This window comes from Scyliorhinus torazame, chromosome 6 (assembly GCF_047496885.1).
Source record: "Scyliorhinus torazame isolate Kashiwa2021f chromosome 6, sScyTor2.1, whole genome shotgun sequence".
NCBI classification, from domain to species: Eukaryota; Metazoa; Chordata; class Chondrichthyes; order Carcharhiniformes; family Scyliorhinidae; genus Scyliorhinus; species Scyliorhinus torazame.
This window is the reverse complement of record NC_092712.1, coordinates 190554919-190574017: the sequence shown is the minus strand read 5'-3', so window position 1 is coordinate 190574017 and position 19099 is coordinate 190554919. Positions and strand designations below refer to the sequence as shown.

Below are 19099 nucleotides of genomic sequence, written 5' to 3'. Positions count from 1 at the left end.
CCGAAGTGAATGCAATGGCAATGCAGAATGGGTATGAGGCAACTGGAGCCAAGTCCTCGTCCTTCTCAGGTCAGCAGGGAAGTATTAGTGTACCGCGCGCGGGAGTAGGAGTGGCTGCCTTCCACGCCTGGGTCTGGACTCGGGGAAATCCTAACATGGATAGCAGTTCCTCACCCTCTCTACCTGTGATATCAGTGCCTCCAGTAGTCATGACAACAGAGGAGTCTCCTTGCGTCTAAGCAGGAGCACCTCAGCATGCCGGTGCCCTCCAGGCCTCAGGCTGAGAGCAGCTATCATGGTAATGCTATGGCACAGGGTAGCAAGGTGAAGCCTCCACCACAACTGGCAGCGAAGGAGCAGCACCATGTAGGAGCACATGATTTAAGGAAGCTCAATAGTTGTACTTGAACTTCATGGGTGAATAGATTGCTGAGATTTTGCTGCTTGGGGCTGGATTCTGCGGTCCCCCAGCCATGTGTTTCTCTGCGGTGAGAGGTGGCGTGCCTTTCGCTGGTGGCGGGATTCTCTGTTCCCACCGCTGTCAATGGGATTTCCCATTGAAGACACCCAAAACCACTGGGAAACCACTGGACAGGGCTGTGCTGCGGTGGGACCAGAGAATCCCTCTGCCAGCAAATGGCTGGAGAATTCCATGTTTGAAATAAAGATGTTATTCATTTGGTGACATTTCTATCTGATGTTGGTAGTGCAGGAGTTCCATAGACAGTGTTCCTTCTAAGCTGGCCATCTAAGGGCCAATATTTTCTCTGCTCAAGACACAAGGCCTGCTTTCTATACCTTTCTCCATTCTCTCTGTCATTTTCTTCCTCTCTTCTTATCAAATTCTTGTTGAGTGAGATTCAGGGACTCCTGTAAGCCAACATTATAATGTATTTTTATGGCCTGTTCCACTCAAAGCCCATCTCCATGGCAATGTGAACACATTGGCCTAATATGCATGGTATCCAGCTACCTTCTAATCCTCAACTTCATTCTACCTTGGAATTAAATAGTTTAAAGTTTAACCGCAAAACCCAAAGTTCATGATATTCCCCTGTGTATCTCTGGTTGTTGCTTACAAGTGTGAATATTATTCACCTTCTTCCTAGTTACGCAACCTGGGTACCCTTTTAATCTTTAACAACAAAGCCAACCAAGCTTGTAGCTGGGCATAATTCAGAACAGGTCACATGGCTCCTTTATTCCTCCAATTTATCCTAAACTAAAAAGATAATCACAATACTTGGATTTCGGCGGCAGCGGTGCGCAGGGGCCTTCTTGGAGGTGAGTAGTGAGTTTAAAAGCACTTACCTTTACAGGAGCAGCCCATTGGATTTCGGCGGCAGCGGTGCGCAGGGGCCTTCTTGGAGGTGAGTAGTGAGTTTAAAAGCACTTACCTTTACAGGAGCAGCCCTTTGGATTTCGGCGGCAGCGGTGCGCAGGGGCCTTCTGGGAGGTGAGTAGTTAGTTTAAAAGCTCTTACCTTTACAGGAGCAGCCCATTGGATTTCGGCGGCAGCGGTGCGCAGGGGCCTTCTGGGAGGTGAGTAGTTAGTTTAAAAGCTCTTACCTTTACAGGAGCAGCCCATTGGATTTCGGCGGCAGCGGTGCGCAGGGGCCTTCTGGGAGGTGAGTAGTTAGTTTAAAAGCTCTTACCTTTACAGGAGCAGCCCATTGGATTTCGGCGGCAGCGGTGCGCAGGGGCCTTCTTGGAGGTGAGTAGTGAGTTTAAAAGCACTTACCTTTACAGGAGCAGCCCTTTGGATTTCGGCGGCAGCGGTGCGCAGGGGCCTTCTGGGAGGTGAGTAGTTAGTTTAAAAGCTCTTACCTTTACAGGAGCAGCCCATTGGATTTCGGCGGCAGCGGTGCGCAGGGGCCTTCTTGGAGGTGAGTAGTGAGTTTAAAAGCACTTACCTTTACAGGAGCAGCCCTTTGGATTTCGGCGGGAACCGGAAGTTCGACCTCTGGCAAGTCCCCCCCCCCCCCAATAAATTCTGGTGGAGAGGAAACCCGAGACACTACACGTGTAGTGTCTCCCACCCACCCTCCTCCTCTAACCTAATAATAAGACCCATTGGTGTAAGGTAAGTGCCATATTATATTATATATTATTAGCATTGTGCAGGCCAAGGATTGGAGGTGGAGGAGCAGTCTCTGTCAGCGAGAGAACCTGAGAACATCTCAGAAGGTAAGCAAGTGATTTTTACTTTTATACCTTTTTTCAAATTGTGTGTGTCGGGGGGGACAGAAAAGCTGTGACCTGAGTGGCTGGTTGGGATTCTAACCTAAATTTTTTTGACTATTTGGGAACTAATTAAACATAATAACTTAATTATAATTTAGAGGATATCTAAGCCAGAGATCGGAGGATATTATAGTTAGCTATCGCATTTCTATTAGAAATCTAGTGCTAGGAAACAGATAGTTGACAGTAACTTTGTAATTTAAAAAAAAAAAAAAGTATTTATTAAAAAAAAAGACAAATTTTAATTTTAATTAATTGACGCAATGTCAGTTAGAGGGGTGCTGTGCTCTGACTGTGAGATGTGGCAGGTCCGGGAGGCTTCCAGCGTCCTGGATGGCTTCATCTGCAGAAAGTGCACCCAACTGCAGCTCCTCACAGACCGCATGGTTCGGTTGGAGCAGCAATTGGATGCACTTAGGAGCATGCAGGTGGCGGAAAGCGTCATAGATCGCAGTTATGTAAGTGTGGTCACACCCAAGGTGCAGGCAGAGAAATGGGTGACCACCAGAAAGGGCAGGCAGTCAGTGCAGGAATCCCCTGTGGTTGTCCCCCTCTCGAACAGGTATACCCCTTTGGATACTGTCGGGGGGGATAGCCTATCAGGGGAAAACAGCAGCAGCCAGAGCAGTGGCACCACGGCTGGCTCTGATGTTCAGAAGGGAGGGTCAAAGCGCAGAAGAGTAATAGTTATAGGGGACTCTATAGTCAGGGGAACAGATAGGCGCTTCTGTGGACGTGAAAGAGACTCCAGGATGGTATGTTGCCTCCCTGGTGCCAGGGTCCAGGATGTCTCCGAACGGGTAGAGGGAATCCTGAAGGGGGAGGGCAAACAGGTAGAGGTCGTTGTACATATTGGTACTAACGACATAGGCAGGAAGAGGCATGAGGTCCTGCAGCAGGAGTTCAGGGAGCTAGGCAGAAAGTTAAAAGACAGGACCTCGAGGGTTGTAATCTCGGGATTACTCCCTGTGCCACGTGCCAGTGAGGCTAGAAATAGGAAGATAGAGCAGACAAACACGTGGCTAAACAGCTGGTGTAGGAGGGAGGGTTTCGGTTATCTGGACCACTGGGAGCTCTTCCGGGGCAGGTGTGACCTGTATAAGATGGACGGGTTGCATCTAAACCGGAGAGGCATAAATATCCTGGCCGCGAGATTTGCTAGTGTCACACGGGAGGGTTTAAACTAGTATGGCAGGGGGGTGGGCACGGGAGAAATAGGTCAGAAGGTGAGAGCGTTGAGGGAGAACTAGGGAATATGGACAGTGTGGCTCTGAGGCAGAGCAGACGGGGAGAAGTTGCTGAACACAGCGGGTCTGGTGGCCTGAAGTGCATATGTTTTAATGCAAGGAGCATTACGGGTAAGGCAGATGAACTTAGAGCTTGGATTAGTACTTGGAACTATGATGTTGTTGCCATTACAGAGACCTGGTTGAGGGAAGGGCAGGATTGGCAGCTAAACGTTCCAGGATTTAGATGTTTCAGGCGGGATAGAGGGGGATGTAAAAGGGGAGGCGGAGTTGCGCTACTTGTTCAGGAGAGTATCACAGCTATACAGCGAGAGGACACCTCAGAGGGCAGTGAGGCTATATGGGTAGAGATCAGGAATAAGAAGGGTGCAGTCACAATGTTGGGGGTATACTACAGGCCTCCCAACAGCCAGCGGGAGATAGAGGAGCAGATAGGTAGACAGATTTTGGAAAAGAGTAAAAACAACAGGGTTGTGGTGATGGGAGACTTCAACTTCCCCAATATTGACTGGGACTCACTTAGTGCCAGGGGCTTAGACGGGGCAGAGTTTGTAAGGAGCATCCAGGAGGGCTTCTTAAAACAATATGTAAACAGTCCAACTAGGGAAGAGGCGGTACTGGACCTGGTATTGGGGAATGAGCCCGGCCAGGTGGTAGATGTTTCAGTAGGGGAGCATTTCGGTAACAGTGACCACAATTCAGTAAGTTTTAAAGTACTGGTGGACAAGGATAAGAGTGGTCCGAGGATGAATGTGCTAAATTGGGGGAAGGCTAATTATAACAATATTAGGCGGGAACTGAAGAGCATAGATTGGGGGCGGATGTTTGAGGGCAAATCAACATCTGACATGTGGGAGGCTTTCAAGTGTCAGTTGATAGGAATACAGGACAGGCATGTTCCTGTGAGGAAGAAAGACAAATACGGCAATTTTCGGGAACCTTGGATGACGAATGATATTGTAGGCCTCGTCAAAAAGAAAAAGGAGGCATTTGTCAGGGCTAAAAGGCTGGGAACAGACGAAGCCTGTGTGGCATATAAGGAAAGTAGGAAGGAACTTAAGCAGGGAGTCAGGAGGGCTAGAAGGGGTCATGAAAAGTCATTGGCAAATAGGGTTAAGGAAAATCCCAAGGCTTTTTACACTTACATAAAAAGCAAGAGGGTAGCCAGGGAAAGGGTTGGCCCACTGAAGGATAGGCAAGGGAATCTATGTGTGGAGCCAGAGGAAATGGGCGAGGTACTAAATGAATACTTTGCATCAGTATTCACCAAAGAGAAGGAATTGGTAGATGTTGAGTCTGGAGAAGGGGGTGTAGATAGCCTGGGTCACATTGTGATCCAAAAAGACGAGGTGTTGGGTGTCTTAAAAAATATTAAGGTAGATAAGTCCCCAGGGCCGGATGGGATCTACCCCAGAATACTGAAGGAGGCTGGAGAGGAAATTGCTGAGGCCTTGACAGAAATCTTTGGATCCTCGCTGTCTTCAGGGGATGTCCCGGAGGACTGGAGAATAGCCAATGTTGTTCCTCTGTTTAAGAAGGGTGGCAGGGATAATCCCGGGAACTACAGGCCGGTGAGCCTTACTTCAGTGGTAGGGAAATTACTGGAGAGAATTCTTCGAGACAGGATCTACTCCCATTTGGAAGCAAATGGACGTATTAGTGAGAGGCAGCACGGTTTTGTGAAGGGGAGGTCGTGTCTCACTAACTTGATCGAGTTTTTCGAGGAGGTCACTAAGATGATTGATGCAGGTAGGGCAGTAGATGTTGTCTATATGGACTTCAGTAAGGCCTTTGACAAGGTCCCTCATGGTAGACTAGTACAAAAGGTGAAGTCACACGGGATCAGGGGTGAACTGGCAAGGTGGATACAGAACTGGCTAGGCCATAGAAGGCAGAGGGTAGCAATGGAGGGATGCTTTTCTAATTGGAGGGCTGTGACCAGTGGTGTTCCACAGGGATCAGTGCTGGGACCTTTGCTCTTTGTAGTATATATAAATGATTTGGAGGAAAATGTAACTGGTCTGATTAGTAAGTTTGCAGACGACACAAAGGTTGGTGGAATTGCGGATAGCGATGAGGACTGTCTGAGGATACAGCAGGATTTAGATTGTCTGGAGACTTGGGCGGAGAGATGGCAGATGGAGTTTAACCTGGACAAATGTGAGGTAATGCATTTTGGAAGGGCTAATGCAGGTAGGGAATATACAGTGAATGGTAGAACCCTCAAGAGTATTGAAAGTCAAAGAGATCTAGGAGTACAGGTCCACAGATCACTGAAAGGGGCTACACAGGTGGAGAAGGTAGTCAAGAAGGCATACGGCATGCTTGCCTTCATTGGCCGGGGCATTGAGTATAAGAATTGGCAAGTCATGTTGCAGCTGTATAGAACCTTAGTTAGGCCACACTTGGAGTATAGTGTTCAATTCTGGTCGCCACACTACCAGAAGGATGTGGAGGCTTTAGAGAGGGTGCAGAAGAGATTTACCAGAATGTTGCCTGGTATGGAGGGCATAAGCTATGAGGAGCGATTGAATAAACTCGGTTTGTTCTCTCTGGAACGAAGGAGGTTGAGGGGCGACCTGATAGAGGTATACAAAATTATGAGGGGCATAGACAGAGTGGATAGTCAGAGGCTTTTCCCCAGGGTAGAGGGGTCAATTACTAGGGGGCATAGGTTTAAGGTGAGAGGGGCAAAGTTTAGAGTAGATGTACGAGGCAAGTTTTTTACGCAGAGGGTAGTGGGTGCCTGGAACTCACTACCGGAGGAGGTAGTGGAGGCAGGGACGATAGGGACATTTAAGGGGCATCTTGACAAATATATGAATAGGATGGGAATAGAAGGATACGGACCCAGGAAGTGTAGAAGATTGTAGTTTAGTCGGGCAGTATGGTCGGCACGGGCTTGGAGGGCCGAAGGGCCTGTTCCTGTGCTGTACATTTCTTTGTTCTTTGTTCTTTGTAATACAATACAAACTTTGTATTTGAAATACTTGGGGTTAGATTCTCTGTTGCGAGTCCACTCTGATATTGCTGCTAATGAGGAGGGAGAATTTGGCGTGCTGTTCGGTGACGGCGGCATTCTCTATTCCTGCCGCTTGTCAATGGTATTTGTCATTGAAGCCACCCCACGTCGCCAGCGGCACCACCAGCGGCATCAGAAAATCCCACCACCAGTGAACGGCCGGAGAATCCTGGCCTTGAAATTTCAATGAAGCGCCAAGAATCTATGCTACTTTTCTGTCATGTTATGCCAAATGGATTTACCTTTGCCTTTCTTGGCTAGATTATCCATGGGCATCACATGAGCAATATAGTAGCACAGTGGTTAGCACTGTGGCTTCACTCACAGCTCCAGTGTCCCAGGTTCGATTCCCGGCTTGGGTCGCTGTCTGTACGGAGTCTGCACATTCTCCCCGTGCCTGCGTGGGTTTCCTTCGGGTGCTCCGGTCTCCTCCCACAAGTCTTGAAAGACATGCTGTTAGGTAATTTGGACATTCTGAATTCTCCCTCCATGTACCCGAACAGGATGTGGCGACGAGGGGACTTTCACAGTAACTGCATTGCAGTGTTAATGTAAGCCTACTTGTGACAATAAAGATTATTATTATTCTACCCATTTTTATTTGGGTTGATTGTTGTGAGAATTTGATTATTTAAATAGCCTCATTTCTATCCAAACCATTTTTCTTGTAAATGTTGCTTTCCCTCTCAGCTTTGTTAAATGCAAATACTTAGCTGCTTGATTTACAAAATTACAATCCCGAACAGGCGTTGGAATGTGGCGACTAGGGGCTTTTTACAGTAACTTCATTGCAGTGTTAATGTAAGTCTACTTGTGGCAATAAAGATTATTAAAACATGTGTCTCCATCAGAGATAGCACGATGGTGGCATCAGAAGACAGAGTCCCATCGGGAATGGCACCATCTACATCATCCCTACCTGCCTCAGTCCTCTCGTGGCCTAACGTCATGTCCGCATTGATCAGGAGTGGGGTGTTGGTGTTTTTTCCCACCCAACAGCGTCGCCAATACTGTGGATATTTCTATTTATCTTAGTGAACCACAAGCCTTCCCTTATATCAATCAAATGACCACGCAACCAGTTAGTTAGTTCAAAAGATGGTTTATTTACATACACAAGAGTTATCTCAACATGCAAACACAATATCTACTACGAGTTCAACTAAACCTATCAGCTACAATAACCTATACTTAACTTCAGGTCGACCATCACTGTGCAAATGGATAAGGCCTTTATCTGGATTTCACTTGGCTGGTTCGAAGAAAGTGGCTCTGTCTCTGCTGGGCTCATCCATCGGGAAGCGATTGTGGTCTTGAACTTAGCTGGCTGTTCCTGCAGCAATTGGGTTGGCACAGGCCGACCCAAAAGAGACAGAACACATGGCTGTGCTCTCTTTTCTCCCTCTGGGATTTTGCGCTCTTTGGGGTGGTCCTTAACCTTGGACCCAATAGTTCGACAGGGCTCTGATCACTGTCTTTGATTTCGGCCAATAAAGGGGCGGGTGCCTTGGTAGCTGAGCGGGTCCTTAGCGGTCATTGACCTTGGCAGTTGGGCTTCCTGACTAAAGGGAGTGGCGCCGATCAGTATGTGGCTGTACTGGTTGCTTGATTGGAGTTCTATTGTCCTGGGAAAAATGGGCCATTAAAATGCAAATGAGCGGGGGTTTCAATCAGGTCTGGTTACCTGTGTTTCAGATACACATAGGCTCTGGATCTGTCTGAGTCCTGGGTTGACCATAATTCCCATGGTCCTTTGCAGGTGGCCATCTTAGATGGCTACAGGGGTAAGCAACTGGCTGCCTGTCCAGACTTTATGCACCATCATTTTAGTGGAGGATCAATGCAGCAGAATATTTCACTTTTCTTCTTTGTCTTTTCTCTATCCTGGGGAGTGACATTTATGTAATGGGTACATTGATCTGCCCTTTCTCTTCCCAGATGTTGACTGACTTGGGTATTTCCAGCATTTTCTGTTCCTGCATCCATTCACTGGACTGGTATGTATGACTCTCTACAAGAGTAATTCCTTCAGTGGAGGAGTTCAGATGCTCATATGCTTTAAATGGTGCTCATGTCTTCAATGGAATCTTCCATGCTCAACTTAAGGGTTAAAACCGCTTCAGGGAACTCTACAATTGGCCACATATTTCCCTTTGTGACTCTGCAAGCACAAGATTTGTATACCACACCACAAGGTCCAGCCTCTCCGTCCAGTTGGACCTAGTTGGAGCTGTGCTTTGTCCTCCAATGTATTGTACCAACAACTGCTGCTACCTACACTGTATGCTCCTGTCCACATTTGATGTCATGCCACCTGTTGTATACATACCCGAGGCCCCAGAGAGAATGTGTCTAACTGTATTAATGAAGGATGCACTGGGGTCCTTTGATGGTGGATTCTCAGTACATCTCTTCCTCTGATGTCATTGTGGCTAGTACATTTGCCTGCTGCTGCTCCTCTTGTATTGGTCCTGTGCAATAGAAACACACAGTTACTCAACTTCTTATCTCTCCATCAGACATGCTTCATCAGACATCCTGCAGCCAATCAATTCTGATTGACTGGATATGGCTGTACAAGTGAGGAAGTCGCTCCAAGCCACTTGCATGGATCAGACCAGAAGCTTCCACCCTCTCTGCCTGCACTGCGGCTGCCCTACTAGTGTCAAAGGCCTCCTCCTCCTCCATTCACAATCAGGTGAGCCATTAAACTCCTGAACAACTCATCTGGCCAGAGTTGCAAGCTCTTTTCTCCTGCAAGGTGAAGATCAAGGCCTGGATTTTTACCGAGTCAGGATGACTATGGTGCCATTTAGAGATAGTAGCCAGGGCTCACGTGTTTCAACAATCCAATGAATTTATTTACACGAGATAGAGGTTTCAAGTGCTAGCAGTTCCAGCTATTGAAACTTTAACAAGTCTGGATGATTGACATGGGGCTCTTGTAAATAGAATTTATTTTAAGAATGTGGAAATTTGTCAGTGAATGACTATATTTTTAAAGCTGTTATTTAAGATATCTTCCTGAAACTATAGAGTTCATTGATCCATATTGTGGTATTATCATGCATGAAGACAATGCAAGGGTTAATGAAGTGTATACAGACAGCCACTAGAGAGAGTCTGTCCTATGAGTATATAAGGGATGACGCTGAGCCTTGTGGGACAGAAGATACAGAAGGACAGATGAGGCATGAGAGAGAGGTTGTGCACTGGAGAGTTCTGCAGTTAGAGATAGCATAGTTTAATACAGTAACCTTCTACTTTAGAAATGTGAACAAATCTTAGTGTATAGTGTAATAAATTTATAGTTTTGTTCATTAACAAAGCTTTGTGATCTTTATTCAACACTACCATCCAACTTATCCAGGTAAAGCAAAATAGAGAACACAACACAGATGTATAAGAAAATGTAAATGTCGCCACAGTCCGAGAGGACCATCGGCTGCTCCATCCCTTGAGGTGGTGATTTAGCTGGAGAGTCACCACACCTCAGGCGAGGAGCAAGGTTGAGAAGGCAGGGCCTTCATGAATAACTTCAGATGGTATGGGAATTGAACCCATGCTGTTGCCATTGCTCGGCATCACAAACCAGCCATCCAGCCAACTGACCTAGGAGGTGAATGGTCATGGATGTTGTATTTAAACCTCACCACTATTCTTAGAATTCTTAGGTTTCCCCTTTACCAAACAAGGGTCAAGAGATTCTAAATGGTGGACAGGGATTCTCACTCCCTGACTCCTACGCAGACTTTTGTGGGTGCTATTCGGGTCAAACTAGTGTTTCAAGTTATCCCCCGGGATAACCCATATCTTCAAAGAAGAATTTTATCAACTTACCACTTAGTAGCATCGATCCTGGGTCCCGCATTGCTAAGTAAGTAAAGTAGACTTTTGTAATAACCACTGTTTCAGGTTAAAATTTTAAGTTATTTTATTATTATTTTTTCTTTTAAAAGATAAAATCACTGTCTTTACAGAACAGTAAAAGGTTCTTGCTTCTGGATTCGCCTGGTTGGTTGATCAAACCTTCCTGGGCCTCCTCGACAATCTCTCTTCTTTATCTGTTGGTTTTCTCCCGGTTGTTTTGGGGTTCTGCTCGGCTTTCGTGTTCAGTCCTTCCCATGACCGAGATCACCCTGCAAGCTGAGAGTGAGTGAGAGAGAATCCTGGCTGGAAGCAATTCAGGATATATATCACCTTTCTAACAGCCTTGCTGATTACATGACATTATTCTAAAGTATTTTCTTCTGCTCCTGATCGCAATACCCTTTCTGTCCATGTGATTTCACATCGAGTACTCGTAATATCATGAGAGGGCCTTCATGTTAACTTGACCTTGGCTTGCCAGCTTACTGGAAGGGAGGCTTTCTGTTAAGTATTCTGGTGCATTCCAGCCTTTCATTCCCTTATCTTTTTTAAGCATTGTATTTTCTTGTATTCTTAAATGTTTCAAGTTATTCAAAATTAAGATTCTGACAATTCCAATCAATTGCTTGCTAAACTAATTAACTTCTATTAAAGGGTATAAAACTCATTCTCTTTATATAACCTAAAACTTAATTTTTTATAAGAATTTCTTGAACTAAGATATTAAGTTACAGCATGAACTGCTTCCTTATCTCAAGGCCTGTGTGGTAATGGCTGTCTGCCTTCTAAAGAACCTTTGTCTGCAGTTAGCCCTTCGAGCTCCTTCTGCTATTTCATTTTAGCATTTCATCACATTAACTTTTATGGGATCTTTTCTGTACTTTGCTTTTTCTCATGTTCCTTGGGTTTTCATCAGACCTTCATGTTTCAAATGACATCTTTGCATTTTCATTAACAATGTGCCAATGATTGGTATAAAGGTGCATGAAGGGCCATGGAGGTCTTTTACCCAGGTTGGCTGACTTGACTCCAACCCACACCATGCACCCCCCCCCCCCCCCCAATGTGGGCACTTTCTCTTTGAGGTGGGCAGGCGGAGTCAGTAATTTTCCTGACTCCCATTACCCTCCTTGAGGATGGAACTGTAGACCCAAATGTCTGACTGATGTGATATGTCCCATCCGAACTACATGAAGCACAATCTCATGTGCAGATCCTAGCAATTCAGTGTTAATGGGTGCATCCTTCCAACCACCACCTTCTCGAGAACAATTAAGGATTGGATTGGATAGGATTGGTTTATTGTCACGTGTACCGAGGTACAGTGAAAAGTATTTTTCTGCGAGCAGCTCAACAGATCATTAAGTACATGAGAAGAAAAGGCAATAAAAGAAAATACATAATAGGGCAACACAACATATACAATGTAACTACATAAGCACTGGCATCGGATGAAGCATACAGGGTGTAGTGTTTTTTTAAAAAATAATTTTTATTAAAGGTTTTCATAAAATATCAATAACAAAATGAGAAAGAAAAAAGAACCCAACAGGGTTAAGTACAAAACACAATCTAAAAAAGCAACCCCCCAAATCCCCCCCCCCCGTACCTAAATAATAAATTAACATTAACACCCCGACTTAAGACAACAGGTGTAATGAACCCTGCCATATCGCTGATCCAGGATTCCACGCTTGGGGGCCTCGTATCATTCCACTGAAGGAGAATCCTTCGCCGGGCTACCAGGGATGCAAAGGCCAGAATTCCGGCTTCTTTCGCCTCCTGCACTCCCGGCTCCTCTGCCACCCCAGATATAGCGAGCCCCCAGCCCGGTTTGACCCTGGATCCTACCACCCTCGACACCGTCCTCGCTACGCCCTTCCAAAATTCCTCCAGCGCTGGGCATGCCCAGAACATATGGGTGTGATTTGCTGAGCTCCCTGAGCACCTAACACACCTGTCCTCACCCCCAAAGAACCTGCTCATCCTTGTCCCGGTCATGTGTGCCCTGTGCAGCACCTTAAACTGTATGAGGCTGAGCCTCGCGCATGAAGAGGAAGAGTTCACCCTCCCGAGGGCATCTGCCCACGTCCCCTCTTCGATCTCCTCTCCCAACTCCTCCTCCCACTTACCTTTCAACTCCACCACCGAGGCCTCCTCCTCCTCCTGCATCACCTGGTAAGTTTCCGAGATCTTCCCCACTCCCACCCACCCCCCCCGAGAGCACCCTGTCCTGTACTGTGTGTGGCAGTCGCCGTGGGAATTCCACCACCTGCCGTCTGGCAAACGCCCTTACCTGTATGTACCTGAAGGTGTTCCCCGGGGGGAGCCCGTACTTCTCCTCCAGCTCACCTAAGCTCGCGAACTTCCTGTCCACAAACAGGTCCCCCAACTTTCGTATCCCTGCCCTGTGCCACCCCGAAAACCCTCCACCTGTTCTTCCTGGGGCGAACCGATGGTTCCCCCGTAATGGGGTCCACGTCGAGGCCCTAACTTCCCCCCTATGCTGCCTCCACTGCCCCCAAATTTTGAGGGCCGCCACCACCAACTGGCTCGTGGTATACCTCCTTGGAGGGAGTGGCAGCGGTGCCGTTGCCAGCACCCCCAGACTCGTACCCACACAGGACGCCGTCTCCAGCCTCTTCCATGCAGCCCCCTCCATCACCCACTTGTGCACCATTGTCGCATTGGCGGCCCAGTAGTACCCACAGAGGTTGGGCAGCGCCAGCCCCCCCCTATCTCTACTCCGCTCCAGGAACACCCTTCTCACCCTCGGAGTCCCTCGCGCCCACACAAACCCCATTATACTCCTGTTAACCCGCCTGAAAAACGCCTTCGGGATAAACATGGGGAGGCACTGGAGCAGGAACAAAAACCTTGGGAGCACCGTCATTTTGATTGACTGCACCCTACCCGCCAGGGAGGGCGGCAACGTGTCCCACCTCTTAAACTCCTCCTCCATTTGCTCCACCAGCCTTGTAAAGTTAAGCCTATTCAGGGCCCCCCAGCTCCTGGCCACCTGGACCCCCAAATATCTGAAACTCCTCTCCGCCCTTTTTAGTGGGAGCTCGCCAATCCCCCCCTCCTGGTCCCCTAGCTGAACTACGAACAGCTCGCTCTTCCCCATATTGAGCTTGTACCCCGAAAAGTCCCCGAATTCCCTAAGCATCCTCATTACCTCTGGCATTCCTCCCACCGGGTCCGCCACATACAGCAGCAGGTCGTCCGCATAAAGCGACACCCTATGCTCCTCCCCACCCCGCACCAACCCCCTCCAGTTCCTCGACTCGGTGTAGTGTTAATGAAGTCAGTCCATAAGAGGGTCATTTAGGAGTCTGGTGACAGTGGGGAAGAAGCAGTTTTTGAGTCTGTTCGTGCGTGTTCTCAGACTTCTGTATCTCCTGCCCGATGGAAGAAGTTGGAAGAGTGAGTAAGCCGGGTGGGAGGGATCTTTGATTATGCTGCCCGCTTTCCCCAGGCAGCGGGAGGTGTAGATGGAGTCAATGGATGGGAGGCAGGTTTGTGTGATGGACTGGGCGGTGTTCACGACTCTCTGAAGTTTCTTGCGGTCCTGGGCCGAGCAGTTGCCATACCAGGCTGTGATGCAGCCTGATAGGATGCTTTCTATGGTGCATCTGTAAAAGTTGGTAAGTGTCAATGTGGACATGCCGAATTTCCTTAGTTTCCTGAGGAAGTATAGGCGCTTTTGTGTTTTCTTGGTGGTAGCGTCGACGTGGGTGGACCAGGACAGATTTTTGGAGGTGTGCACCCCTAGGAATTTGAAACTGCTAACCATCTCCACCTCGGCCCTGTTGATGCTGACAGGGGTGTGTACAGTACTTTGCTTCCTGAAGTCAATTACCAGCTCTTTAGTTTTTCTGGCATTGAGAGAGAGATTGTTGTCGCTACACCACCACACTAAGTTCTCTATCTCCCTCCTGTATTCGGACTCATTGTTATTCGAGATCCGGCCCACGATGGTCGTATCGTCAGCAAACTTGTAGATGGGGTTGGAACCAAGGGCAATGAATGAGGGTGGACTTAGCCAGAGATGGCAAATCCCTTAAAGAATATTAATTTTTTTAAATTGCCAGCTGGGAATTGCATGTTACTCACCTTGCCAGACCTCAGAGGTTCGTGGAGCAATTCCTGCACTGCATCCATGTCCTGCTCACCACGCCATGTTTGCTGACCTCGAGAGACCATACATGTCTGTCAAGGCTGCTTAGGTTGACTGGCTGAGTAACTCCTCTGCTTTCTGGAATGAGCACATTCTTTATTGCCCCCGAACATCACCCCCAGGGACGTTTTGCTGAATTATGAAACTGCCTTCCACAATTGGCTGCCATGCTGTTGCACTGAATTCTTTCACACCCTGTAATTATACTATATCAACTTTCAGCCAGATTGATGGCTGATAGGCCCAGGCTTTAACTGGGGCCCACCCCTTCCAACTCCAACCTCCTGACCACACAGATCACGGGGGCAACCAACTAATTGGTCGTCTCCCTCCCACAAAAGTCCCTTCCCTCCCACAAAATTCAGCAGGAGGTCACATATCAACCTTGAGTGGGGCTGTGACCTGAAAATTGTTCTGGTGCTGAGGTCACAAAACGCCTGTGAAAATTATGCCCAAATCTTCAGGCCAGAGAGTTTCTTGGTGCCAATGAGAAAGATGAAACATTAAGCTAAATGTTCAATTTACTTAATATCAAGGCTTATGTTTCTGAAATGTACACAAAATCTGGCTGGAAAACTGAGAAAGATTTAATCTAATGTTGAAAATTTAACAGTTGCTAATATCTTTGCTAACAGCTTCCAGTTTAATCTTTAAGTATCAATCCATTCATTCCAATGCTAGGCATGATTGTGATGAGTTTTGAACCGGTACTTCTTTGAAATATGATCTTGTTTAGTAAATGAATTGTATCTTGGCAATTACTGTTGTCATAAGATGGAGTGTCTGTATTATTGAGAGCAGTAATATTGTGACTGTGATGGAGCACACTGTTCCCACTTAGAATTGCTTGCTGCCAAATTGTTGATGAGAGGATGTGATTGCTCAGTATCACAACAGTGAAAATATTAGGCATGTTCAGGCCAGTAAAACCAACATAAAAGCAACTTAAATTGCCGAGTATTGCATCTTGCTCCTTTACTAGTGTTTGAATGGACTAATCTCATCTAAACTCAAATTACTGGTGTCTCGATGTACTCCAACAACCATCATCCTTTGTGCCAGATATGACACCAGCCAGTGGAGAGTTTCCCCCCGATTCCCATTGTCTCCAGTTTGCTAGGGCTCCTTGGTGTTACACTCGGTAATATATGGCCTTGATGTGAAGAACAGTCATTCCCACCTTGGCCTCTGGAGTTCAGCACTTATGCCTATATTGGAACCAAGGTTGCAATAACGTCAGAAGCTGGTAGAACACAAAACTATCACTGAGCAGGTTATTGCTAGTGCCACTTGCTAGCACTGTTACTGACCCCATCCATCACTCCAGTGATGATGAAGTGTAGATTTATGAGATGGTAATTGGCTGGGCTGGATTTAGAACCATAGAACTTTAGAAATGATACAGCACAGAAGGGGGCCATTAAGTCCATCAGCTGACCCAAAGACACCCAGGTGCCCTTTCTGAACCCATCTTCCTGTGCACGGCCAATAGTCCTGCAGCTTACAACACTGAAGTGCTGCTTTGTGTGTACAGGACATACCTGGACAATTTCCCACATTGCTGGGTGGATGCCAGTGTTGTAGTTGGAGGGGCATGGCAAATTCTGAAGTGAAGGTTTTCAGTGCTATTGACGGAATATGTCAGGGCCCAAAGCCTTTGCAGTATCCTGTGCCTTCAGCCATTTCTCTATCATGTGGACTGAATTGAATTGCTGTAGAGTGATATCTGTGAAGCTTAGGACCTCCAGATGAGGCTGAGATGGATCATCCACTCCGCACCTTTGGCTGAAGATTGTTGCAAATGCTTCAGCTATGTCTTTTACTGATGTGCTGGGCTCCTCCATCATTGAGGATGGGAATATTTGTGGAGCTTCCGCCTCCAGTGAGTTATTTAATTGTACACCACCATTTTTTACTTGATTTGGCCAGGCTGCAGTACTTAGATCTGATCCATTGGTTGCACAACTGCCTAACTCTATCTATCACTGATGTTTTGCTTTTGCTATTTGTCTGGCAAATAGTCCTATTTTGTGGCTACATCAGGTTGAAAGTTTATTTTTAGGAATGTCTGGTGTTGCTCCAGGCATGCTCTCCTGCACTCTTCATTGAACCAGGATTGATCCCCTGGCTTGATGGTAATTGTAATGTGGGGGATATGCCAGACTGTAAGTTTACAGTGAATGGTTAAGTACAATTCTGCTTTTGCTGATGGCACACAGTGCCTAATGGACGCCCAGTCTTGAGTTGCGAGATCTGTTTGAAGTATCTATCCATTTGGCACAATGGTACAGCCACACACACGATGGAGATTAGCCTGAATGTGAAGAAGGCCTTCAGCTCCAGCAAATGTGGTGGTCACTCCTACTGAGACTGTCATGAACAGATGCAATCTGTGGCAGGCAAATTGGCAAAGGTGAAGTCAAGAATGTTTTTCCCTCTTGTTGATTCCCTCACCATCTGCCACAGACCGAGTCTAGCAGTTGTGTATTTTAGGACTCAGCGAGTCCAGTCTAGAGTGGTGCTACAAGCCATTTCTGCCGATGGACATTGAACTCCCCCTACCCAGAGAACATTCTGCACTCTTGCTACCCTCAACGCTTCCCCCAAGCGGTGTTCAACATGGAGGAATACCGATTCATCAGCTGGGGGTAATACGTGGTAATCAGCAGGAGGTTTACTTCCTCATGTTTGACGTGATGCATGAGGCTTTGTGGAGTCCAGAATCAATGTTTACGTTCCCAGGGCAGCTCTGTCCTGACAATATCCAACTTTGCCACGATGTCAGCTGGGCCTGTCCTGCCGGTGGAACAGGACACACGTAAGGAAGGTGACGGAGGTGTCTGGGAAAGTATCGGCAAGGAATGATTATGTGCGTATGTCTATTTTGTGAGACAGCTCTCCCAATTTTGTCACAAGACCCCAGATGTTAGTAAGGAGGAACTTACAGGGTCAGGAAGGCTGAGTTTGCTTTTGCTGTTCTGGTAACCAGATCAATGTCGGGTGGTCCATCTGGTTTCATTTCTTTCAGTTCTTTCAGACCTTTTAGCGGTTTGATACAACTGAATGTCTTGTTAGAGCATTTCAGAGGACAGCAGTCAACATATTGCTGTAGATGTGGAGTAATTTGTAGCCAGATCAGGTAAGGACCTTTTCATCCCTCAAGGACACTAGCGAACCCAGTGAGCTTTTATGGCAATCAACAATGATTTCCTGGCCATCATTGGATTTGTAATTCCAGATTTTTATTGAATTCCAATTTTACCATCTGCTATCATGGAATTCAAAACTGGGTTCCAAGAACATTATCCTGGGTCTATGGATTACTAATCCAGTGAAAATACCATGACTCCAATGCACCCCCCTAATCCATGTCCAAATGCAGAAAGACACAGACAATATCCAGGATTCAACTGACATGTGGCAAATAACATTCGCGCCACACAAGTGCCAGGAAATGACAACTTCCAATAACGGAGAATAAAACCATTGCCTCTTGATATTCAATAGCAATATCATCACTCAATTCCCGACAATCAACATCCATTGACCAGAAACTGAACTGTACTAGCCACATAAATAATGTGGCTACGAGAGCAGGTCAGAGGCTAGGAATCCTGCGGTGAATAACTCGCCTCCTCACTCTCCATAGCCTGTCCCGATCTCTCCCTGCACTGAGGAGTTTGGCGAGTGGGGCTTCTGAGTGCAGGAAATGGGACAAAGTGCGACCTCGGCTGTGTGTTCCCCGCTGAAGACCCGTATGTAACAGGAGTCACGTTAGATAGTGTTGTGTTTGTCGACACTGCGAGCACCGGGAAACATGCGGCTAAACGCACTCGCTATGGGACATCGTTCCCATTTGGTTCAATCACGCCCTTAATTCCTGCCTTTTTCCCATATCCCTTGATGCCATTAAAATTTAAACAAATTAGCAATTTCCTTCTTGAATACGTTCTGTGACTTGGTCGCCACAACCTTCTGTAGTGGAGAATGTCAGAGGTTCACTATCCTTTGATTGAAGCAATCTTTCCTCATCGCAGCCCCAAATGGTCTACCCCATATCCTGAGACTGTGTCCCCAGGTTCTCGATTCCCTAACCAGGGAAAACATCCTCCACCCATAACCATGCCTTGCTGATACTTTCCCAGACACCTCCGTCACCTTCCTTGGGTGTGGCCTGTTCTACCGGCAGGACAGACCCAGCTGACATGGTGACAAAGTTGGATATTGTCGGAGAGCTGCCCTGGGAACTTAAACATTGATTCTGGACTCCACAAAGCTTCATGTCATCAGGTCAATCATGAGGATGCTGCATCTAGTCTGTCAAGCCCTGTTAGAGTTTTATACATTTCAATCAGATTTCTTCTCATTCTTCAAAACTCTAGTGAATACAGGTCCAGTTGAACCAATCCCTCCTCATATCACAGACCCGCCAGCCCCGGTATCAGCGTAATGAACCTCAGCAAAGGCAAATTTTTCCTTTCTTATGTAGGGAAACCAAAACTCACGCAATATTCCAGCTGTAATCTTACAAAGACC

General features: G+C 46.9%; 1 protein-coding gene across 5 annotated transcripts in view; it reads left to right on the top strand.

The window, feature by feature from the left end:
- LOC140425190 (uncharacterized) overlaps positions 1-19099 on the top strand; it is an 80007-nt gene that overhangs the window by 23968 nt on the left and 36940 nt on the right. For 4 of the 5 annotated variants that reach the window (XR_011947783.1, XR_011947782.1, XM_072509193.1 and 1 more), the window contains exons 3-4: positions 8452-8510; positions 9033-9211. Coding sequence is in view for 2 of the 5 variants with exons in the window: in XM_072509193.1 (XP_072365294.1) it covers positions 9082-9211 (130 nt within the window). In the remaining 3 variants the exon portion in view is untranslated. The remainder of the gene's footprint in view (positions 1-8451; positions 8511-9032; positions 9212-19099) is intronic. The other variant, XM_072509194.1, reaches the window with a different exon arrangement.